The 25,898-nt window shown below is 40.7% G+C and overlaps 1 protein-coding gene across 4 annotated transcripts in view; it reads left to right on the forward strand.

Annotated features, from left to right (window-relative positions):
- ZNF521 (zinc finger protein 521) overlaps positions 1-25,898 on the forward strand; it is a 274,278-nt gene that overhangs the window by 92,063 nt on the left and 156,317 nt on the right. For all 4 annotated transcript variants that reach the window (XM_075270595.1, XM_075270598.1, XM_075270596.1 and 1 more), the window contains one exon: positions 20,618-23,970. In XM_075270595.1, the coding sequence (XP_075126696.1) occupies positions 20,618-23,970 (3,353 nt within the window). The remainder of the gene's footprint in view (positions 1-20,617; positions 23,971-25,898) is intronic.

A 25,898-nucleotide genomic window follows, 5' to 3' on the forward strand; every position in this document is an offset into this window, starting at 1 on the left:
GTGTCTTTTCCTAGGTGTTCTCTTTTCTATGCTCCACCTGCTCTACACTGTCTGCACCCGGGAGAGTATAGCGGAAAGTGTGGCTGCCAGTATAACTGCAGATCTTGATGACACAGACTATTGATTCTCTCCGAGAATTGTTCTCCTTCAGTTTTAGATGGTTTTAATTTCTTCAAATTGCTCCTTGAATAATAGGAAAAAGGCGTTTGAATTTCAGTGACAGATTGGGCAGAACAGGTTGCAACGATTATGCCTAATTTTACCATACTGAGGAATAAAATTGCCTAAACATAAACATCGATCACTGATGCAGTAAATTAATTTCCTCTCTTGTTTACTTGTTTAGAACCAGATCCCTTTTTCTTTTTTCACTGGTCGGGTTCACAGCCGCAGCGATAGTTACTGTTTTCACCATTCGTGTCCTTATTATACTATGCCATACATTGTGGGTGCATTACTATTCCTTACACCTTGTATAGAGGGATAGGAACAACATAGTTACCAAAAAAACTGATCCACTATTTGGTGGTGGTTTTATTTGCCATCTTGTCATCTTTATATTGTTGCTATGTTAAGCTCCAGACACTTGGAAAATTAACAGATGAAAGTCGATCAATGCTAATGAAGTGCTGAAAATAAGAAATGATGTACACGTTGTTGGTGTATTAGTAGTACAAGCACATGTCCATATTATAAAAATTGCTCTCAGTTCTGTCAGTCTAGCCCATACACAACAGATCACAGCAATCAGCAGACAAAATCTGCCAGTTCTGAAGTCCAACATGTAATGTGTATGACCAGCTTTAGGCCTTATTCTCATGACCATATTTGTCTGTGCAAGTCCACGGATGTGCCATGAGTGAATAATGGCTATGCAATGGCCATTTTTGGTTCAATAATTTTTATTAAGGGACTATTTAAATTTTTGAAATGGCAGTCACATGGCCATTATAGAACCTATGTATTTTAATGGGTCTATTCATATCAATGTTTTTCTCTGCAGACTTTCTGTTACAATTATACATATGGGGAAACTACCGGCACTTCCGTAGGTATAATTGGCATGCTGTGATTTCCAAAAATTTCCAGTTTTGGAAATCATAGAGTGTCCGCACCGTGGTTTTTATTGCAAAGTGGGCATGGGATTCACTTGAATCCCATCCACTTTACCCTTACTGTAAAATTTCGTGATTTTTCCCTTCGCGTTTCTGCCACAGGCAAATTACGGCGTTTCTGTCCTGTGGGGCGCCGGCCGAAAAGTTGAGTTTTAAAAAACACAGCATTTTAATTCTAGCTATGGAATTGCGAGTGTTTTCCTATAGATTTAATAGCAGATGAGAAAAATCGGCACGAGATTCAGCAAAAATTCATGGAATTTATTTAGACTGGCATTCCTTACGCCAGTCTTAGTTCATCCCTGCTAGGTGCACAACTCTCTAGTTTTACTAAGAGGCTTCAGCATCTTAATCTTAGTTCACATCTGCGTTTGGAAATCCGTATGGGGAATCTTCATGGGGACCCCCCAAATGGACTACTAAATGCATTTGCAAGCGAAATGCAGTGAAAGCACACAGACCCCTTTATAGTCATGCGGAGAGCAAAGTAGATTGTGAAGTACTTTCCTGTTCATGTTCCCTGCGGAGATCTTGCAGCAAGCACGTGGACCCCATTATAGTCTATTGGGATCCATGTGCTTTCACTGCACACTGCTTTCAAATGCCTTCGGTAGTCCATTTGGGGGGTCCCCATGCAGATTCCCCCTAACGAATTACCGACGCAGATGTGAACGAGGCCTTAGTAATTCTAGTGCCTTGTTGCTGATTGGCGTAGATTTGTGGTATATCTGTTATGAGTCATGCGGCACAGACTTTCGCCAGAAGACAACAATGGAGCGACAGGACCGGACTGTGCTAGGAGGCAGCAGAGCATCTTGGAAAAGTATAGGTTTTTTGTTTTTACCTCCACCGGCATATCTAAAATATAACATTTTTGCCTGGACAACCCCTTTAAGCCCTATATTTTAATCGTTTCCTTATTATTATTCTCTCATACATCCCCCATAAATTCCGTACTCTGCAATTATATGATGTAATGGTATTAAGATTTTCATTTATTCCCAGGAATGAAGTTGAAATTGAAAGTTTTTCTTCATTTAGCAGGATAATTGAGCTTTACACTCCACATATTTTCAGTGTCCTGAATACATGCTGTATTTATTTAGTAAGCTGGCGGTATACTATAGACAGTCAGAAATATAACAAATTTTCCATGTCGGAGTTAATTTTTTTTTTTGTCTTTCTGCGATTAGATAAGAATACCTGAAAAAATTAACCTGTAAATAGACTGCCTTCACCATAACCCCTGGTAGCCTGAGATAAGACACCTTGAGCTCCTCTCAGACAGGATGTAAATGAAGCCAATAATTAAAAAGAAGAAAAAACTAGTTCCAGGAGCCGGTGCGATCTCCTCCGCAACCCTGACAACAGAGCACTTAATTTACTGTATTTCATACTGCAAAGCCAAAGCAGAGGGAGGAAGTGGCACGAGATTCCGAGCTCCACTAAAGCGAGGTATAATATAGCTAGTGTCTGGAGCAGCCTTCATTTCAGGCAGTTAATTGTGAGTTCAGTAAGCTTCCTGACTGGAAACTGTCAGGGACAGATCTCCTGGCCGGTGGTCAGATCGCTTTTCATTTTGCTGGGAGTCGGGATATTGCTTTTCTTCTCTGGCTCTTTGGAACAATCCTCCACAATGTGAAAATAAATTAATAAAAATCGGATTTAGCAAATAAAATGTAATTCTTCTTTTTCACTAAGCTACAATCAGATGATATTGGATCAGTGTAAGGTCTTGTGCATACACTGTATTTGGTAGCAATGCGTCTAGGGGAGAATGTCTCCACAATGGGGAACTCCACAATTATATTTCCTGTCTGACTCGCATAGAATCCAACAGGAAAAAAATCCTATAAAAATGGGAGACCTAAAGAAGACCTTTCACTATCTCCATCAACTCTAGTCTGTCTTCTGGCGCACTGGAATTTTTTCTCTAGCCCCCACCATTCCTGAGCAATCAATGGTGTAAGTTTTGGTACCTGATAGGCTACCTGATAGCTCTGACAATGGCTGCCTCTGATTGACGCTCTGATTCACGCCTCCTGTCTGACACCACTCGTTTGACATTACAATAGCATGTCGGGCACCAAAACTAACTGCACTTGTTGCTCAGGAACCATGGGGGCTAGTGAAATAATTCCAACTGCACTGAAATCAGTTGAGCAGCACCTATTCATAAATTTGGAGAACTTGAATTGGTGGAGGTGGTGAAATGTCCGCTATTGTAAGATGCTGCACAGAGTTGTAGTCGGTGTAGGCCTAATAGCTGACTCAACACAAAAATATTGGGCCATGGTCTGTGCACCAGAAAACTGGCATACATTTTATGAAAAAAGTAGCAATTTTTTTGACTGTTTAAGCTTTGCACCTTCTATGCCACTTTCCTCAAAGATTATAGAATTCTGTTTCCTCTAGGAATGAAGAATAGACAACTGTATAGCAATACTGGGAGAAATTCAGGCTGTCCTGCAGTTATAGTACTTACTGATTGTAATATACATCATTATAGATCATTGCCTCTATTCAGTAATAATCAATATCAGACATCCCTTCTGCATGGTTACAGTCACTATAAAATTGTCTTTGCCTCCTAATCTTCAATACCCACCAGAAGCCACAGACAGCTTGGACCTCTAGGCAGGTATGGGTGCCCAGAAAGTAGGACCTTTTTATTAATGTATGGCGGCCTGATCTTGTAATCAAGTTTATTGCAAACAGGCTTCTCTATGCCATAACATGCTGTAGTAAAAGTTAGTTGTAAGTAAAGTGCATGTTAGAGGATAGTGTGTTACTTCAAATAGTCTGTTTTTGTGTTGTGAAAGTAGTCTACATAATGATTTAATGCATACAAAAAATCATGGGGGGATTTTATATTACCCGGTAGAGCAGTTACTATGCCAAGAGTGAAAGCCTCATGTCGGTAAACTGTAACAGTCCCTCCCTGCCGCTACTTTATTAAAGGAACACTTGGGGCAAAACTGATATACTATATTATTCATAGGGGGGGGGGGGGGGGAATAGATATGCTTTATATTGCCCCCACAGACCCTGCATAAGACATGTATCAGTATAAATGATAGTACATCAGTTCAGTTACTGCCATGCTAAGTATAGAGGAGCCTGTCACAGAGTGATCTTCACATATGCAGGAATAATTTGCCTTTGCACTGTACAGCACATCTAACTGAGCTAGCAGATGATACAGTTAATGTATGTAACCTTAGGAATCATGCAGCCTAGTAACCCAATTGGTAATGCATTTAATTGGTCCTTCAAGAGCGCTCTTAAAATATTGATAGATTTTAAAAACATCTGTAAATTATAAATTAATTGTTAAAGTTCACGTTTCTTCTTTAAACGCTGTGCGGAGGGTATTAGTTTTCATGCAGTTAAATAAGTTATGAGAGGAATGAGTGAGTGCAGAAAACAGTCAGTGATGTGAAAAGAATTAGTGATGGTTGTAATCTCGCTACTCCCTTTGTGTGTGTGTAAATGCTTCCACATTGAAATTAGTTACCCCCCGTTGGGTGGGATCTTTTTTCTCTCCTTCAACTTTGTCATGGAAAAATGAAACGTAAAAACATCATATGACTCTGGATTTAACTTGACTTTATTTCACAATGATGACTTAAAAGTCAATGTGAAAACATAAGGGGAGCGTTATCAAGACTGGTGTTTCATATTCCAGTTTTGATCTCCTCTATGTTGGAGCTAGATGGACACTCTTTGTGGCAGAAACTTCCATCTTCTCCAGTCTAGTAGCTGGTGTATTTGTGCTATAACATACACCAGCATTTGGCATAAATTCTAGCAAATTTGTTGACTGTTTAGGTTACGCCCCTACTATAAAGTCCTCGCCCCATTATACAGTACATGCCACATCCACTTTTGAGAAAAGTGCCTTGGATGGCAGAAAACAGCAAAAAGGCACAATTTGCACGCACAACATGGTTTTAGAAGTCACATGAATTTAGTTGACCATATATGTGACATTAACTTCTTCACCAGGGCTGTAACTAAGACTGAACCCCATAGCAAACTTTTGACCGGGCCTCTCCTGGTCCCTGCATGGTATAATGCCCCCTTTATTGGCTTCCACATGGTATAAGGCCCCCTTTATTGGCCTCCTCATGGTATAAGGCCCCCTTTACTGTCCTTCACATGGTATATTGCCCATGGCATTGGCCCCTTATATGGTATACAGAGCCCTTAATTGGCTCTCACACAGTGTATTGCCATTTTATTGGTCCCCATACAGTAAGTACTCAGACAGGAGCCCAAAAGTTCTCCAAAGCTCTCCAAGGAAATGGAACAGTGGTACATATGTTTGACCAAAACTTCGTTTTCATCTATGACACTGCCAAGGCAGAAATCTTTAGCAATCCCATAGACGTAAATAGAGCGGTGGCCACAAACATAAACCTCTGCTTTATTCACACAGAGAACACAAGAGAACTCAACATCCCCCTTTCTTCTGAATGCTAGGGTTCCCAGTGGTCAGGCCGAGTCATCAGACACTTAACCTCTTCCTTGTGGATAGGGAATACATCCACAATCCTAACATTTAACAATATTTAGATCTCGGCATAAAGTAAGTTGTACCAACCACACAAATATCAATAAAGTTAACATATTTTTCACTGCCCCGGTCCTGGTCATGTCAGATCTTTAGCAGGAAATCTACTGAACAACTGGAGTTGTCGTGTTATCTAGTATTCTGAGCTGTATAGGGTTTGGAGGTACATTTGCTTGACTAGTAAAACAGGCTATGAGAGCTGTGTACCTAACCTCCAACCTCCCCCCACCCCCCTATTGTTACCTATTCAGGATAATTCAATAATGCACGGACACCAGGCTGGAAGAAAAGGCCACAGCGGCATTTATTAATTTTACATTTTGATCAAACATATTCAACCATGTAACCAAAACAATATACCATCCTCCCCATTCATAAAACAATGTCCCTTTCTGAAACTGCTAATTAACTAGAAGGAGGGGTCCCTGAAGGGACCAATACCATGTCACATTCCTCCCCTCCGATATTTACCCCTAGCCGTTTAGCACCTGGCCCAGGGGCACCAGAATCGGAGAGTACCTCCATCCTGGGTACCCTGACCGCAGGACATACCCACTATTCTGGTTCACCAACCAGCATCTCATTTCCCAAATTACTAATTGGGTGTGGATGACCCCCCTTGGCCGTCCACCCCCACTACTGATTTAACTACCCATAAGACCTCCAGAGACCCCTCCTTTCAACGCCACCGTGACAACAAAATCAAAGGGAGGGCGGGCGGGACAACTTTACTCTTCTATCTCTAACTCCAGAATGATCCCCCAGTTGTGTATTATTATTTACTAAACAGTGACTTAGCCCAACCCTCTGCCCTCAAACTAACCCTTTTACCTTAACCTGACCTTACTGGCTCTAAACCTCTTTACAGTCATGCGCCCCTTTTAGCTATCCCTGTGGGTCCGCTGTCTGGGGGCTTCCTTTTCATGGTGTACAATGGTGTACAATGCCTGCATTTCTTAAAGTGTTACTTTTTAAAATTTACAACAGATTTTTGGTGTCTTCAGTTCTGGTGATTTTATGAAGACGTGTGCCAAGTATACATGGGCATAAATGGTATGTGCACCAAATTTTCTGACCTGGTGTTTTAATGAAAATTATATTGGGGGTTGATATAACTTTTTACCTTAATAATATCAGTTGTAATTGTAGCCATATCATAAGCATGCCTTTGCTGCAAGAAAACTCTACAGGTGCATTCATTCATGCTACAGAATAAAATGGAGAAAAACTTTTTTTTTTTTCCAAACCTAGAATCCGGCGCAGATGCGGACCCAGCTTTATGTAATTTTTGTCCAGCGTGTATCATGTAATTTCATAAAATAAAATAAAAAAACACATTATAAAGTGATCCTCAAAGGCTTTATTTATGTGCTTGCCATATGAACCCACGGCCGTGTAGAATTCTGAATAGCGATGTGATTTCACTCAGTCAGACAGGTGAACATGGTTGCTAGTTATGGTGTTTCAATCACTTAAATATCCCTTACATATCTCCCATCCCTTTTCATTTTTGTTTCTGGTTACTCCTACAGCACGCACAGCAGTAGACATTTAAACTGCTGTTTTTTAGCTACAGTAAATCTTGGGAAATGATAACTATTTTCTCGAAGCCTTGCTCTCAGTGGGTTCCAAGAAGAAGGAGAAAATGCCCCTGATGTTAGATGTGCTGGATTTGTAAATCAATTGGTTTTAGATGCTTAGAAAACATCTATTGTAAATTCAGGTACATTTTAAGTAAAAATTGCTGTGCAGCACTGCACATACATGACACGGAGTCCCTGAAGGGCAGTTAAGAGGCCGGCCTGCCATTTCAGAGATCTAGCTTAGGTAGCAAAGTATATCTACAAACCCTGTCCAGGGAAATGGAAGAAATAAGTTTTAAACTTCCATTGTCGCTGGTGTTTTTCACTTTATTATTATAATACGAAGCTCCCTAGCAGTATATCTGCTTATATAATAATGACTGGTTTTGGCAGCTGGCGGTACTACTAAACTAGGGGGTTCTAATACTGTTCCTTATGGGAGGGGGTTAGCATAAGCGAATAATTGACTTCATTGTCCATAAAGTCTACATACACCTACATCCAGTTTTTTTTATTGTTTTTGAGCATCTAAAATCAAAAAATATATAACAAATATCCAGAGTCTTATCAAATAATGTCCTAGTATTTATCTCTACAGCTCCTATGAAGACAATGTGTCTCCTTAGTAAATGGCAACCAATAAACAGTAGACGGATCCTGCAGTGAGTTCTATCAGCCTTCACATTTCAGGTTTATTAGCATACATGTACTTGTGGAGGGCTTCTATTCTTTAGATATCGTCTTTAGATATTTTCTTTTAGAGTAGAGTATGTATTATTTAAGTAGTGCAAATGTATAGCCATCTTGTCATTTATGGCTAAATCCATAGGTTATACCTGAATGCACAGCTCTCTCATTCACTTGTGGCTGAAAATCAGACCCCATTCTCAAGATAGATGAGGGACCTAGCACTGAGATATAGCCATAAAAACAGAGATGGGAAATCCTCTTTAACCACAGCTTATCTTGGATAAGTATATATTTTACATACATATTTTACATCTGTTGTTAATGGAGCCATAACCAGTGGAATGGAGTGGTATCAGACAGGTCCCTCCTAATCGAATGCGTCCATCAGCAGGATGCAGGCAGTCATATCATTTGCCTAGCTGCCGCCTAGGCTGGTGTAGTGTCCCCTGTGACTGTGCAGTATCCCAGTGGATACTGCTAAATGTTTAATTTGTTTTATGATGTTTTATGTTTTGTGCGCCGTTGTGTAAATAATTTGTATGTTTTGCAGTTTATGTTATGATCCCCTTTTAGGAGCCTTCCACTGTGCTTTGGCATCCCTCTGGTTTAGAGGACTTGGTACATTCCTAGCCAATCACTGGTCATTATATGAGGGGTGGAGGCTGACGTCTTCAGCTTCAGTTAGTTGAGTAGGGTGCTAGAAGTCTACGGGGTACCTGTTGTGTGTGCTCTGCAGTATCTGAGGGAAGTGAAAACAAGGCCCGCTTAGCCCTGAGCCAGGGAACATAAGCTGTCTGCCTCTCATAGAGGTGCCAACATGTGGAGGAAGTCTAGGTTGTGGAACCTACCAGCCAATTCATGTCCTGGTATCAGGGTTCTTGGGATTTTAGTTAATACAGTTGGCAGACATAGTGGATGAAGCAGAGTCTTCATTATTGGAGTTGGGAAAGGCACCATACCGCCATATTAAAACTAGGCATTCCTTATTCCAAGTCTGGGATCAGCTACCACAGTGGAATTCCCAACTACAACTCCAATTATGTGTTACCGGTTACCTCAGTAAAGTTCCTCTTGGTTCATCGGTGCTACTGCCTCCTGGCAACAAAATCTGAAAAAAACAAAAACCTCAACCTCAGGGGTTCTTCAAGACTTTATATTAATAACCAATATTTAGGATAGATCATCAATATTAGATCAGTAGGGGGTCTAACCCTTGGTATTCCCATAATTCAATAGTTTTTTCCACTGTATATAAAGTAGAAAACAGGCTGCTCTGTACAGCATGCAGTGATATTGCAGCTCACCTCTGATTCGATCTCCTATTGATATTGTTTCCTAAGAACCTTAATATGAAGTCTTGGAGATCCGCTTTTATTATTAAGCTATGTCTGCAGTCCAAATAATTGCATGGAGTTGTCTGCCATTATGTAGAGGGCAGCTGTCACTCAGCAGGTAAAATAAATCAATAGCACTGCAAAAAGTCACCTAAAACAAGCCTTGTTTGCTGACTGCATCAGAGGGAGGTCATATACAATTGATGTCTCCACTTTATTATTGACATCTTCCTACTTACAGGGCACACTGGTAGTCATATGTATATCAGTGAAATTTTTCAGAATGTAGTAATACCTTTAGGCTGGAGACACTTAGTGCAAACAATCCTCATGTTCTCCTGTAAGCTACTATGGCATACCTGCACTAAAAGTGTCTGATTTGCTGCTGCCCACCTGCAGGATCTGCTTCCCCAGCAATATTTGACAAGTTGCAGATTTAAAACCGGGGGCGGATCCAGGGCCGGGCGAGCCGGGCAACCGCCCAGGTCCCCGCGCCCAGTGGGGCCCTGCGGCACGGCCCGGACCTAACAAAACGCAGGTCGGGTCGGTCAGTTAGAAGTGCGAGGCCCTTAAAGGGGTATTCCCATGTCCCTTACTCACCAGTCTTCACTGCTGCTTCTTTCTTCCTGGTTTTCATGCGTCAATTGGTGGGCGGGGTTTCATATGCAAAGTCAGCGGCAAGATGACGTCGCTTCTATGCCGCTGGCCTTGCATGCGCGCTCCTGATACAGCTAGGCATCGGACATACAGCTCTATAAATAGATGGTGAGACCAGTCCCCCAGCCTTCATATACCTCACTCATTTCCCCCTCCTGTATCTGAGAACAGGAAGCTAGGTCACATGTGTGGTGCGGACACAGGAACTAGTTAAAAAAAAGCCTCAAAAACGCATTTTTAGGGCTAACTTTTTCAAAAAAATCCTGGTGGGGGGGAGGACTCCCAGACCACCCAGTTCCCTGGAGGTTATGGAATAACCAAGTTGTTCTGATAAATATATATATATATATATATATATATAGTCCTATGAAAAAGTTTGGGCACCCCTATTAATCTTAATCATTTTTAGTTCTAAATATTTTGGTGTTTATAACAGCCATTTCAGTTTGATATATCTAATAACTGATGGACACAGTAATATTTCAGGATTGAAATGAGGTTTATTGTACTAACAGAAAATGTGCAATATGCATTAAACCAAAATTTGACCGGTGCAAAAGTATGGGCACCTCAACAGAAAACTGACATTAATATTTAGTAGATCCTCCTTTTGCAAAGATAACAGCCTCTAGTCGCTTCCTGTAGCTTTTAATCAGTTCCTGGATCCTGGATAAAGGTATTTTGGACAAACAATTCAAGTTCAGTTAAGTTAGATGGTCGCCGAGCATGGACAGCCCGCTTCAAATCATCCCACAGATGTTCAATGATATTCAGGTCTGGGGACTGGGATGGCCATTCCAGAACATTGTAATTGTTCCTCTGCATGAATGCCTGAGGATTTGGAGCGGTGTTTTGGATCATTGTCTTGCTGAAATATCCATCCCCGGCGTAACTTCAACTTCGTCACTGATTCTTGAACATTATTCTCAAGAATCTGCTGATACTGAGTGGAATCCATGCGACTCTCAACTTTAACAATATTCCCGATGCCGGCATTGGCCACACAGCCCCAAAGCATGATGGAACCTCCACCAAATTTTACAGTGGGTAGCATGTGTTTTTCTTGGAATGCTGTTTCTTTTTGGACGCCATGCATAACGCCTTTTTTTATAACCAAACAACTCAATTTTTGTTTCCAAAATGAAGCTGCCTTGTCCAAATGTGCTTTTTCATACCTCAGGCAACTCTATTTGTGGCGTACGTGCAGAAACAGCTTCTTTCTCATCACTCTCCCATACAGCTTCTATTTGTGCAAAGTGCGCTGTATAGTTGACCGATGCACAGTGACACCATCTGCAGCAAGATGATGCTGCAGCTCTTTGGAGGTGGTCTGTGGATTGTCCTTGACTGTTCTCACCATTCTTCTTCTCTGCCTTTCTGATATTTTTCTTGGCCTGCCACTTCTGGGCTTAACAAGAACTGTCCCTGTGGTCTTCCATTTCCTTACTATGTTCCTCACAGTGGAAACTGACAGGTTAAATCTCTGAGACAACTTTTTGTATCCTTCCCCTGAACAACTATGTTGAACAATCTTTGTTTTCAGATCATTTGAGAGTTGTTTTGAGTAGCCCATGATGCCACTCTTCAGAGGAGATTCAAATAGGAGATCAACTTGCAATTGGCCACCTTAAATACCTTTTCTTATGATTGGATACATCTGGCTATGAAGTTCAAAGCTCACTGAGGTTACAAAACCAATTTTGTGCTTCAGTAAGTCAGTAAAAAGTAGTTAGGGGAATTCAAATCAATAAAATGATAAGGGTGCCCATACTTTTGCACCGGTCAAATTTTGGTTTAATGCATATTGCACATTTTCTGTTAGTACAATAAACCTCATTTCAATCCTGAAATATTACTGTGTCCATCAGTTATTAGATATATCAAACTGAAATGGCTGTTGCAAACACCAAAATATTTAGAACAAAAAATGATTAAGATTAATAGGGGTGCCCAAACTTTTTCATAGGACTGTATATATATATATATATATATATATATATATATATATATAAAACAAAGGTGTAATTTTTTATCACTGTAATGTGCTCTGTAACACGGCAATAACAGTAGAATATGCTTGGGGGAAGTAGTAAACTCCCTTTAAGACCCGGTTCATATCTGCGTGTGGGTTTCCGTTCAGGAAGTCCGCTTGGGGACCCCCTGAATGGAATCCTAATCCGCATAAAAAAGCGGTTACTTGAGGAAACCCGTGGACCTCAGAATATAATGTGGTCAGTGTAGTTTCCGCTCAGTTTCTGCACAAAAAATGTGGAGAGAAAAGTGCTGCTTGCAGGACTTTTCTCTCCGCATTTTTCATGGCCCGAACGCAGATGTGAACCAGGCCTAAATCTTATCCACAATGCTGCTTCTGTAGATTCCTACAAATTAGTCACTTCCCAATCCACTACAGTCCCTCCTCACGTGTCTCAAGTGGAATCGACTAAACTTGATAAGGTGTATGGAATGTTCTGAATTATCAGATGGCTGCAGGCCAAAATTGTGGAAATTAACAACGTAAAATATATTTCTCTTATAGGTCCATAGGTCTGTAGGTTCATGAATAGTACCGAGCGAACAGTATTCGAATCCTAGATTCGAATACCTCGCTCCCATAGGAATGCATTGACGCTGGTCGGCGGTTCCAGCCAGCACTTAACCCCTTCACAATTGGCCGCTCCCATGCATATCTATGGGAACAGAGGTATTCGAATCTAGGATTCGAATACTATTCGCTCAACACTATTCATGAACAAAAAGGGGTCCAAGTTTTGTATTAATAACAGTGCTAAAACGCGGCATTTCTACGACTGCATTAAGCTGGCCTATCTTGCTGTTTTGAGCCAGAAACAAGTGCCAGATAAACAGATGCCAGGCTAAAGATTTTTTACTGCGTAAATTTCATAGTAAAATGTAAATGTGTAACTAGAAAGCTGCCATATTTTTCAGATTTTATTTTTAGTGATGCTTTAGTGATCTTTCCCGCTGATCTGTTTACTCTCACTTATATGTGGTCAGTGAAAGGGGTGAGCTGAAGAGTATATTCATATAGAGATATAGTGGCTGTCATATGGCTGGCAATAGGACACTTTGAAGATGATTTTTCGTATCTTTGTATTTGATATCTCCTGTGGTATAGCTTTGCAATTTAAACCGTTATCTCGCACTTTTTACCATAAATATGACTGAACAGGTGTTGTGCTGCCACTAACTGTGTTTCCAGCTGTCCTCTTCCAGAACAACGCAGGCAAAATCTGTTGTGTAGTCCTATTAGACAGACTAGAGAATGATCAAACTCTAGATGGAGGTCTTTCTTGCAGGATATGGCAGTTTTATTGCCAGAAGATGGTCAGGAAAGTCTGGCTTGCTAACAAAGACAGTTCTTTAGCTGCTGGGTGTAGTTCCAGTTTTTGTATCCCCTTTGGCAGCAACACAGAGACTGCTGCAGTATGGCTAGCCAGCAAAATTAGGAAATAAGGACCTCTTTTATTTACTCAGGCCTCAAAATCACGGGCATTCCTGTCTGCTTGGAGAAAAGTCAGCCAGCTCTTTCCACTGGAAATCTCAGGAGTGTTGGATACTTTCATCTGTGAGTGTTCACACACTTGTTTTTAATGTGCTTTATGGAAATGGTGAAACGCTGTGAATACAGAACCTTTCCAAAAAAACATCTGCACACACTAAACATACACATTGGCATCCTTAAATAGACTTTCCAGATAAATCTTAAGAAATAAATATACGGTTTATTTCTAATGAGTCGGATTGAAAGGCCTCTCAGAACATGTTAGTGTGAAGTAACTGAACTGCTTGGGAAAAATTAAAAATTTACATTGCGGAGTGAAGTGCTTTCATCTGAAATGCAATGTACTTCCAGTGACACAGAAAACACATTTACACTAAGCAGCATATATTGAGTGCTGCGAGACAGGATTTATGTCAGCGTCACATATGAAGATGGCTTTAAAAAATGAAAATGGAATTTACGGTATCTCTCCATATAAAACACCAATCTGATGGTGCTCATTGCCTTGTGAAAAACTGCACTTAATATGGTGACTTATCATTGTCAGTAAAGATGCAGAAAAAAAGTTAGGTTTGACTGTTAGTTAATAACTGCAAAATCATCTGCAAAAGTGATGATGTTGTTATCTCTGACCTTCTTCCTCACATGTCCAGACATTGTAAGATATAGTATGTGTGTCACCGTATCACCAACTTTTCAAAAGCATACGATTTTGCAATATTCTGTTACGAGGTATCTATCCTTTATTTCTCTATGTGGCCACCCAGTGGCTGTGCTGGGATTTGCATCCCATTAAGGGTTGTACTATCATGTCAGGATATTGTATTGAATTGGTTTTATGAGAAACTATAGTCCTTTACCAAAGTCGTGCTATGGTAATGGTAGACAGGTGTGTATAATAAAATAGCAATTTTTTTTAATTTTATTTTAGTATCTTGTATACAAATTTATGGTCACTTGACATTACAGGCCCAGAAACGACATTCCTGTTATGGTTTTGGTTAGGTACAGAGCTGTCGTAGTGGCGTTGTGTGGATTTCCATACATTGATGTATTTAAACATATAATAGCCACTGTTTAAGCAAGGTAGGATGTATGTATAGATGCAGGGGCATAGCTATAGGGGATGCAGAGGGAGCAGTCACTACTAGGCCCTGGCCCCCCCTGGGATGCACCAAAGCTGCCTCTGCCATATAGAATATACCACTGTTCTAAGTGGCACAAGGCTGATACAGACCCCATTGCAGGCCTCAGAACCTTTAAGCTACACCTCTATATAGATGGAAAGCATATGGCATAAGGATAATATTTCACAGTAGAACCTACAGAACGTACACTATCATTAGCCAACACGATGACTGGTTTACAATGTTAATAGTGTAGTTCAGCATAGCCCTCTATGATAGTTGTGCAGCTTAGTAGTTCTCATTTACACTCATTCCTGGTATATTTACAGTACTAGGGATGTGAAGTCGGTAGGCCAAACCACTGATTTCAGCTCCTATATTTTTCAACAGTCTGACTCCAACTCCTTTTCTGACTCCTCTTCCTTCATAAATGACTGACAGCCATATTTGGCCAGAAACTAAAAAATCCTCTAATTTGCAAAGAAGCTTGTGACTGAATTCTGATGCCAGTAACTATAGAACAAACCATGCATCTAATTCATTATATAATATCAATAATCATATAAGTAAAATAATTCACTATTTTATTTATATGTCAGAGTCAACTTTTTTATGATTTCAACTCCTCCCAAATCTGGCCTGACCCTGACTCTCAATCCCTGTGGCGTATTACACAAATAACGCAGGAGTGCTACAGTAACACCGCGCTTCACCACAGTAATCGAGCCAGTAAATGAAACCGCTATAGCTATGTGATCCTAGCTAAAGAACATGCTGGAAAATTCCTATCAGTTTCGCCTTCCTCTCTCCATTGCATGGATGATTTTTTTTGTAATGGAACTGGCATGAACTGGGCAATAACTTTTATATGGACATCTTCCAGAGCCCTGGAAAGTAAATTAAGGAAACAAAGCTACAAGTTGCCGGTTATGCACTTGAGTCCTTTTTCCAAGTATTAGTGCTGAACTATGCAAGAAATAAAGTGTCTAATCTTTCTTATGACGTGTCATGTCCCATAAATGGTTAACATTGTGATTACAGGAGTGCCCGCTGTTATGTGCCCAGATAATATAAGTAAATCATGGCTCAGCCTCGTGCAGTGTAGATTTTTTCTTCCAGTAATAACAGCATGTTAGCTGAATATTCTTTCTTCAAGCTTCCTGACAGCGGTTGGTTGCAGCAATGAGTGCTGTTGCTTTGGATTACACATGGAGAAGAGCCCCCTTCATATAACGTTTTGTGTGAGAGCATTAATAAATCCCCCCAAATCCTGCCATTTCCAACTTGTAATAAAAGGAATTGTTGTAATGGGCATGACTCCAGGAGTGAAGTTTGGTTGTTTTCACAGAGTTAGAAGGCTGCCATCTGGCATTGATAGTGAGATGGTGTTGTCATCAGTTTCTTGATGCAGGAAAGGAATGAATCCTCATCTGTTTCCTGTGGATAAGTAAAGAAGTTAAGATTCTAGTAAAATCTCTCTACCTTAAAGGAACGTAGGCTTCATTTATGTTTACACAGTTCATACCAGGGCTGGCTTTCATCTTAGGAATATAATATTTCTTACATCAATGCGACTGGTATAGACCTGGCTAATTCTTTCCAGGTTATGCAAAGAAAACTCTGCTGATGCCTTCCAAGGTTTCTCCTATGTGAATGTACTTTTCTTGAGTGTTTCACTTCAGTGGGTCTGAAATATTATGGTAAACCCATCTTCATCATTTCTGCAAATCCCACTATTGGTTTTCTCTTGAAAAATAAGGCAGACAGTTGCCATACTAGCTGGAATAACTTTCAGTATGTGTCAACTTTGTCTATTATTTTAAAGGAGGATTCCTATAGACTTTCTAAAATAGCCACAGGATATTCCATAACTTTTGATGGATGACTGATGCACCTCTGGATTCCATTCCTTTGGGAAATGGGAAAATGTTTGCACTCTGACCCTTGTCCCACTGGCAAGGTGGCCAGCGATCCAGATGCAGACTGAATAGAGAAGTGACCACATACATGTGCTATAAGGTTTTATGGGAGTTCTTAATATAAGAAGCCACAACAAAGCCTTTTCTCTGAGTAATACAAGCTGACAAAAATGAGAAAAAAATAGACCATGCAGCATATTTTTTTCGTATTAATGCACTTCGAAATCAAATCCATAATATTATGGCCCTATGCACACAGGCAAATACGGTCTGGAAAATCTGGACTGTATATTGCCTGCACTTTCTGGGCTAATTGTGGTCCAGAGAAGGGACTCCTTGCTTCATAGTGATCTATGATGCCAGGAGTCCTTGGCTTCTTGAAGCTCCACTCCAAGGACTTGGTCTACTGACTGGGTTCAAACTGGGAAATCTGGCCAGTGTACAGAATGAATTTTCTGCCGATTCTCCCCCGTGTGTAGGAGGCCTAAGAATGTATTCACTATGTATTCGCAGTATACATTTATTGTATGAGCCTGGAAAGACCCTGAAGTTTACATCGTGTATAGTCCCAAAGTCACCCAAATTATGCCAGAAAAGTGTCCCTTAGAGACAGGAACCCAAACTGTGCCCAGAAAAGAGCCCAAGACACTTATTTTGTGGTCACTGAATCTATGAAAATCCCACAAATAGTTTTCGTTCTGACATTACTGTATATAGAAAATAAAACAGGGCGGTACGCGACAATCTTCATGCACAGGACTTTATTTAATGCAGAAGCATACACAAAGTCATGAGAGGACACGGAGCCCTGGTCACGCAAAATAGCTGTAGGCCAGAGTTCTCTCATGGGCCTGTGTATTCATATGGATTAAATAAAAGCCTGCGCATGAAGATCAGAGTCGCCCTATTTTTGCTTTTTATATATTGGACTGTTTGTGATGAAGTGGAGAAACATTGAAGACAGGAGGGCTAGAATGCAAGTCTATTTGCTGATAACAATAGCGCTGGAGGTGGGAAAGTGTGCCCGTGCTGAGTTTTATGTGGTAGATTACTTGTAGGGCGTTCAGTACTCATGAGAGTCTATTGCACCTAGGGACACACCACGTTTGATGTTACCTGCTTCACTCTGCATTTTAGTTATCCTGGAATTTGTATGTATGTGCAGCCATCTCTTGATTTGTCAAGTTAGACCATGAGCCCCATACTTTGGGCAATGGCAAAACAGAATTTGTTGCACTGGAGAAATAACCAGTGTTGCGTAAAATAACAGGTTTTATTGGGATTAAAACAGTTTGCCCAAACCATATGGCTCTTTTCAAGCATGTACCATATCACATGCTTGTGATTGTGAAACAGCAAGATGCCAGTAACTGTGATATTACATGTGTATTATAAGAAAGGCACCAAACTGCAGGAAATGGTGACTCACAGGGACAATACGAACAATAGCACAGAAAAAGAGCATGGTCAAAGGAACAAATACAGCAATAAAGAAGCACGAAAATAAAAGGTTTAACATTAGAATATCCAAGACAATGCAATGGTCTAATATGATTTATTATAGATTACATTTGGTACTTTAGAATGAAGGAACCGTAAATCATCTGAATAACTATGTCATAGGATGAAAAGGATTTCCAGTCTTATGTTGTTATGTACAAATCTAATATTGATTAAGGAGATTTATTAAAACTAGCGCAGAGCAAAAGTGGAACAGTTCATAGCAACCAGTTACAATAGTAAGCTTTCCATATAATAAGAGCTTCTAGAAAGAAGAGACGGTCTGATTCCTCTTCTGGGGACCACACTGGACCTACAGTAATGCCGTCCATAGATACTGTATAAAACTGTATGTATTAGAGGAAGTAAAGGTGACCATACATCTTCCATAATTGTTGTCTGTCCCTATTTCTTCCAACTCTTCTATAGAATACTTGGTTTAGCAGAGCTGAATGTGTTGTCAAAAGGGAGAGCTTAATAGACTGTCGTGACGAGACATCTTTGGCTGTGACTGATCCTCTGGCTGCCTATTTCGTACACCTACCTATGTTTACATGTCAGATCCTGTTCGCTGAACATCATCATTCCCAACTTTTGATAATAAATTTTAAAGCTTTTTTCATAATAGCTTTTCACTGTTCCTGTTTCCGGTTTGCTGCTTTGTCTGTGTCACTTTTAAGTGCCGTTCCTACTTTCCTAAGGAAGTTCAACATGTTAATGTTTTTGGAGAAAGGAAGAAATGTTGCAGAACCTCTTGAACTTAAACACAATGCACGTTTGTGTGCACTGAACTTTACCTTTAATACTGCTCTTCTTTGGAAAAGCACGCTGCTTTTTTATTTCTTAAAAAAATTGTGTGACCAGACCTGCCCATGGGGTGTTTTTTATACCAATTCAGATCTAAGGATTGTATAAGGAATGAGAACCTGTAGAAAAAAACAGAAATTAATATATACAACCACATATAGGACTGCTAAAGGCAAGCCTTAGGGTAAGTTCAGATGTGGTTTTTTTGGACTGGAACCTGATGCGGAGGCCGCCTTCGGTTTCCGGTCCAAAAAAATGGGTAGCCGTGACTGAATGCCGCTGCAGTGCACCGGCGTCCAGTCATGCACTCCGCTCTGGATTAGACCCAATGAATGGGCCTAGTCGGGAGGAAGGAGTGTCTTCAGGCTGAATCACGAGGCGAAACGGACTGAAGAATGAGCATGTCACTTATTTTTCCAGGGGCCGGAACAAGCCGGCTTCCAGAAAAAACACCTGAGCGGTTCCCATTGATTTCAATGGGAGCCGTCTTTTTGGTCAGGATTTTGAGGCGGATACGGCCTCAAAATCCTGACCAGAAAAACTCCGTCTGAACTTAGCCTTATACGGCACTGAAATGTCAGATCCATAGGATTGAAAATAGGAGCAGAATACATGTGTGTCAATTTCTTCTTGGAAATGGGGGCACTTAGGAATCTGGTTCTCATGATTGATCGGCAGGGATTTGACACTGGAAACCTCACAGTCACTTATCCTCTATCCTTTGAATATATAGCAAGTTTATTTTGTGGAACGTTCTCTTTTAGACACCTGCACCCAAAACTACAGGACTAACTTGTGCAAGTGAATAGAGTGACTGCACAGGCTTGACTGCTCTATTCACTTCTAAGGGGCTGATTTTAGTAGCGGAGTGCATGTCAGACAGTCCAGTAGAGAATGAAGAAGCAGTGCACATCCTTGACCTGCCACTCCATTCAGATGGTGGAATGGGACGCCCATTATCTTGATTAGTGGGAATCACAGCAGTCGGACCCCCAATGATCAGCAAGTTATCCCCCATACTGTGTATAGAGAGTGAATTGAAATATCTGGAATACTCATTAAAGTGGCAGTGGCGCTCTTGGGTCTACACAGGTATAAAGGGACTGGGTGTGATGGCCTCAGAGACTTATTTTCTCTGCCCTTGTTGTATGTCCTTTCTTTATTTCCACAGAGACATTAATTATTAACTTTATGAAGTTATCAATCTAATGTTATATTATAAAAATCTTCCTCATTGTAATGGCTGAAACCTAAAGCAATACTGTTCATTAATGAACCTTAAGGCCGCGGCCCCACACGGCGTAAATGCCGCAGGAAAAAAGCGCATGCTTTAGAGTCACTGTATAGTGGATGGGATTCTAGTGAACCGTCGCAGTTTTTGAAATCGCAACATATCAGTTATACCTATAGAAATGCCAGCGGTTTCACTATAGGTATAGTTGAAGCAGAAAGTCCACAGAGGAAACCTGTGAGGACTTTCTGTGAAATTCGCTGCGGGAAAAACGCTACGTGGGGCCTTAGCCTAAAGGTTATCTATGGTATCGAGTTCTACTTCCTCTTCTCAGGAAGTGACATCACATCCGCTGGTCACATGTCAATGCTGCAACTAACTCTCATTTAATTGAAAGAGGTTGAGTTGTACCATGACCATGTGATATCACTTCCTGAGAAGATAAAGTAGAGCTCAGTAATATATTCGTGGGTAATGATAATGTTGTTGCCCAAAATGGTCTTCTTTTAACTACTCCACATTTCTAATGTTTTATGTCTTGTGGTTTTTTTTTAGATGGCGCAGATGTAGAAGATGATCCATCTTGTTCATGGCCAGCATCCTCACCGTCTAGTAAAGACCAGACATCGCCCAGCCACGGAGAAGGTTGCGATTTTGGTGAAGAGGAAGGCATTCCAGGGTTGCCATATCCCTGTCAATTCTGTGACAAATCCTTCAGTCGCCTCAGCTATTTAAAACACCATGAACAGAGTCACAGTGACAAACTCCCTTTTAAGTGCACATATTGTAGTAGATTGTTTAAGCACAAAAGAAGTCGAGATCGCCATATAAAACTGCATACTGGAGACAAAAAATATCACTGCAGTGAGTGTGATGCAGCATTTTCTAGAAGTGATCATCTTAAAATTCATTTAAAGACTCATACCTCCAACAAGCCATATAAGTGTGCCATCTGCAGAAGGGGCTTTCTCTCTTCAAGCTCCTTGCATGGTCATATGCAGGTACATGAAAGAAATAAAGATTGTTCACAGTCTGGTGCAAGAATGGAGGAATGGAAAATAAAGGACACACAGAAATGCAGTCAGTGTGAAGAAGGCTTTGATTTTCCTGAGGATCTCCAGAAACATATAGCTGAATGTCACCCTGAATGTTCTCCAAATGATGATAGAGCCGCGCTCCAATGTATGTACTGCCATGAACTTTTTGTTGAAGAGACCTCTCTTCTGAATCACATGGAGCAAATTCATAGCAACGAGAAGAAAAATTCTTGCAGCATTTGCTCTGAAACTTTCCATAGCATTGAAGAGCTTTATAGCCATATGGATAGTCATCAACACCCAGAATCCTGTAATCCAAGCAACAGTCCCTCTTTAGTTACTGTAGGCTATACATCGGTATCGAGCACCACCCCTGATTCAAACCTGTCTGTGGACAGCTCTACAATGGTAGATGTTGCTCCACCGCTAACTAAAACCCGTGGAAGGAAAAGAGCTTCACAGCAAACTGGTGATGTCAATGCCCCTTCAAACAAGCAAGCTAAAGTCACATACAGCTGCATCTACTGCAGCAAACAATTATTTTCTAGCCTTGCTGTCCTTCAGATCCATCTTAAAACTATGCATTTAGATAAACCAGAACAGGCTCATATCTGTCAGTATTGCTTGGAAGTATTACCCTCCCTCTACAATCTAAATGAACATCTCAAACAGGTACATGAAACTCAGGATCCAGCATTAATCGTTTCCACTATGCCTGCCATGGTGTATCAATGCAACTTTTGCTCTGAAATTTTCAATGACCTTAACATGCTCCAAGAGCACATTAGAAGTTCACATGGGTTTCCAAATCCAGTTGCAAAAGACAGTAATGCATTCTTCTGTCCTCATTGCTACATGGGATTTCTCACAGACTCTTCTTTAGAGGAGCACATTCGTCAAGTCCATTGCGACCTCAGTGGTTCACGTTTTGGTTCTCCAGTGTTGGGTACCCCAAAAGAGCCAGTGGTTGAAGTATACTCTTGTTCATACTGTACCAATTCACCTATCTTTAATAGTGTTCTTAAATTAAACAAGCATATCAAGGAAAATCACAAGAATATTCCGCTGGCATTAAATTACATCCATAACGGGAAGAAATCTAGGGCTTTGAGTCCCTTATCTCCTGTTACTTTGGATCAATCCTCCTTAAAGATGATGCAGACCATTGGTGGCAATCCTTCAAGACCTGCAGGCGAGTACATCTGCAATCAGTGTGGTGCCAAGTATTCATCCCTCGATGGTTTTCAGACTCACTTAAAAACTCATCTTGATACCGTTCTGCCAAAATTGACATGCCCCCAGTGCAACAAAGATTTTCCAAACCAAGAATCTCTCTTAAAGCATGTTACCATCCACTTTATGATTACATCTACATATTACATTTGTGAAAGTTGTGACAAACAGTTTACATCGGTGGATGATTTGCAGAAGCACTTGCTAGACATGCATACATTTGTTTTCTTCCGTTGCACACTATGCCAGGAAGTGTTTGACTCCAAAGTCTCCATTCAGCTCCACTTGGCTGTGAAACACAGCAATGAAAAGAAAGTATACCGTTGCACTTCCTGTAACTGGGACTTTCGTACAGAAACTGACTTACAGCTTCATGTAAAGCACAACCACCTGGAGAACCAGGGAAAAATCCACAAGTGCATTTTCTGTGGCGAGTCCTTTGGCACAGAAGTTGAGCTACAGTGTCACATTACGACCCACAGCAAAAAGTATAATTGCAAATTTTGCAGCAAAGCTTTCCATGCCATCATTTTATTAGAAAAACACTTGAGGGAAAAACATTGTGTATTTGAAGCCAAAACACAAAACTGCGGAACCAATGGAGCTCCAGAACAAGTTCAGAAAGAAGAAGTGGAACTGCAGAGCTTGTTGACAAACAATCAAGAGTCTCACAACAGTCATGATGGTAGTGAAGAAGATATCGATACCTCCGAACCAATGTACAGCTGTGATATATGTGGTGCTGCCTATACCATGGATTCTCTGTTACAGAATCACCAGCTCCGAGATCACAATATCCGACCTGGAGAAAGTGCGATTGTCAAGAAAAAGGCCGAGTTAATTAAAGGAAATTATAAATGCAATGTCTGTTCCCGTACATTTTTTTCAGAAAGCGGTCTAAGAGAGCACATGCAGACGCATCTGGGTCCAGTTAAGCATTACATGTGCCCAATATGTGGGGAGCGCTTCCCGTCTTTGCTAACTCTTACAGAACACAAAGTTACACACAGTAAGAGCCTGGACACTGGGAACTGCAGAATATGTAAACTTCCTCTACATAGCGAGGAGGATTTCTTAGAACATTGTCAAATGCATCCAGATCTGAGAAATTCATTGACAGGGTTTCGTTGTGTGGTATGCATGCAGACAGTGACCTCTACTTTGGAGCTCAAGATTCATGGCACATTTCATATGCAGAAAACTGGAAACGGGTCTGCAATTCAGTCCACTGGTCGCGCACCCAACCTACAGAAGTTGTTCAAGTGTGCTTCTTGTCTAAAAGAGTTTCGCTCCAAACAGGACTTGGTGAAGCTTGATATCAATGGTTTGCCCTATGGCCTTTGTGCTACATGTGTTAATCTTAGTAAAAGTGCCAGTCCAACCGCCAATGTCATATTAAGCACTAATAGGCCTTCTCTAAGTCAGACTGACAATTTACCCTGTGTAGATGGTAAAAATAAGGCCTCCATGATGAAGACCCGATGCTCTAGTTGCAATGTTAAATTTGAGTCTGAAAGTGAACTCCAAAATCACATTCAGACAGTCCACAGAGAGCCCACATCTGAAAACAATACAAGTCAGCTGAAAACGCCACAAGTGTCACCCATGCCCCGCATCAGCCCTTCTCAAACTGAAGAGGTAACTATTGCCACTATGTGTTGAATAATTGTAAACCTTACATTATTATAGAAGCTCTTAGTAAATGTGGTATATGCTGGAAAATGCTCAGGTTAAGATAAAACTGAAAGATGGAAATTTTTATTTATTGGTAAATTGGGACACATGTATTAAATTTAGCGCAACTGAAAAGTAATAGTAGTTGGCCATAGCAACCAATTGGATTACAGACCTCCAAAGTCCTTTAAGGCTAAGGCTCCACGGGACGTCCTGCAGTGGCAACGCATCACAATTGTTCCTGCAGCACTTTAAACAGAAAGTTTGCAGAATTTGTCTCCCTGAACTCTCTCTTACAGTTATACCTACGGGGAAATCGGGGAAATCATCGGCGTTTCCGTAGGTATAATTGACATGCTGTGACTTCCAAAACCGTGCCAGCTTTGGAAATCGCGGCGTGTCTGCACGGTGGTTTTTACCACAAAGTGGACATTCGCTAGAATTCCATCCACTTTGCCCATACTGTAAAGCTCCTCGATATTTTTTTCCCGTGGTGTTTCTGCCGCGGGCAAATCACGTTCCGTAGGGCCCTGGCCTGAAACAGTGTTAAAGGGATTGGATGCTCTCAGCAAGCCTTTACTTTACATTGTGATAGTTTTAATAATTTCCCATGTTAAATTTGTTGATTATGTTTTCTACAAGCTCATAAACAGAGGAAGAATATAAAACCTTGGATAATGTGCTGCAGTTGAGGATGTTCATTAAACTTTTATACATCATGGGTAGTTAAAGGGCTATTCCTATCTCAGACATTTATGGCATATTCAGAGGAATCATGCAAGACCTACACTTTTCTTAAGAAGGGTTTCCTGACTCCATAGAAGTAAATGGGAAAAAGCTGCACCTGTGCAGCCAACTCTGTATCCATGTAGCCTCAAGATGGAGATTGTGGGATATTCTTGAGCTAGGTGAAGGTTTCAGATATGGTCTCTGAAATGGGAATACGCCTTTAAGGCTAAAACCCCACTTAGCGAGCCACAGTGAAGAAGCACTACAGGAAAAAACGCAGAGGAAATAAATTGCGTTTTTTCCTGCAGTGATTTTCACAGAGTCTGCAGAGGTTTCCTCTGCTTACTTACTGCTTCAGTTATCCCTATAGGGAAACCACTGGTATCTCCGTAGGTGTAATTTACATGATGCATTTTCCAAACACGCAACACATTTCCACAGCAGGTATTTCTGTAATGCGTGGATGGGATTCGCTAGGGATTCCCATTTTACAGTGAATGTAAAAAGTGGGGCTTCAGCCTAAATTTTTTTTTTTTTTCTTCATTATTTTACTTCTTTACTTACAGTTTTTTAGTCTTTGGGGGTGGGCTGCCACAAAATGATACATTTACAATTCAAAGTACATCAAATTGTCTTATGTGAATCTGGCACTACTGGGTAGTTTCCCATGTGTTATACTTGTCACCATCAGATACACATTGTGTGTGTATTTTTTATTTCCACTAGTGGAAATCTGATAAAGATTACCTTGGGTTTGCTGCAGAAAAATAAATCTATTTTCAGTATATTAGATGAGAAATATTTTACATACGTATGCATTTAAAGACAGATTGACTTTCCTTCAGGTTATTATTCGCCTCCTTTACGTTAAAACAGCCCCTCCAGTGGTGGCCACACACAGTTTGTTTCCCGGGACCTTGCTTTGATGAGGCGTGACCTGAAGAGTATAAAGGGCTTAAATTATTATTTTGTAATTTTCAGCACCACATAAAATGAAGAGTCTGAACGGAAGTAGATTGGAAGCAGCATTGTGCCTAGGGAGCCTCTGCATCACTATGCTTGCTTAGAAGAGAGCGTAAAATCACCACTTACATGTACTACCGCTATAAATATTACATATAGCATATTGCAATAGTCAGTGCAACAAGATGAAATTCACACAG

Source organism: Leptodactylus fuscus, chromosome 4 (genome assembly GCF_031893055.1).
Source record: "Leptodactylus fuscus isolate aLepFus1 chromosome 4, aLepFus1.hap2, whole genome shotgun sequence".
Classification (NCBI taxonomy): Eukaryota; Metazoa; Chordata; class Amphibia; order Anura; family Leptodactylidae; genus Leptodactylus; species Leptodactylus fuscus.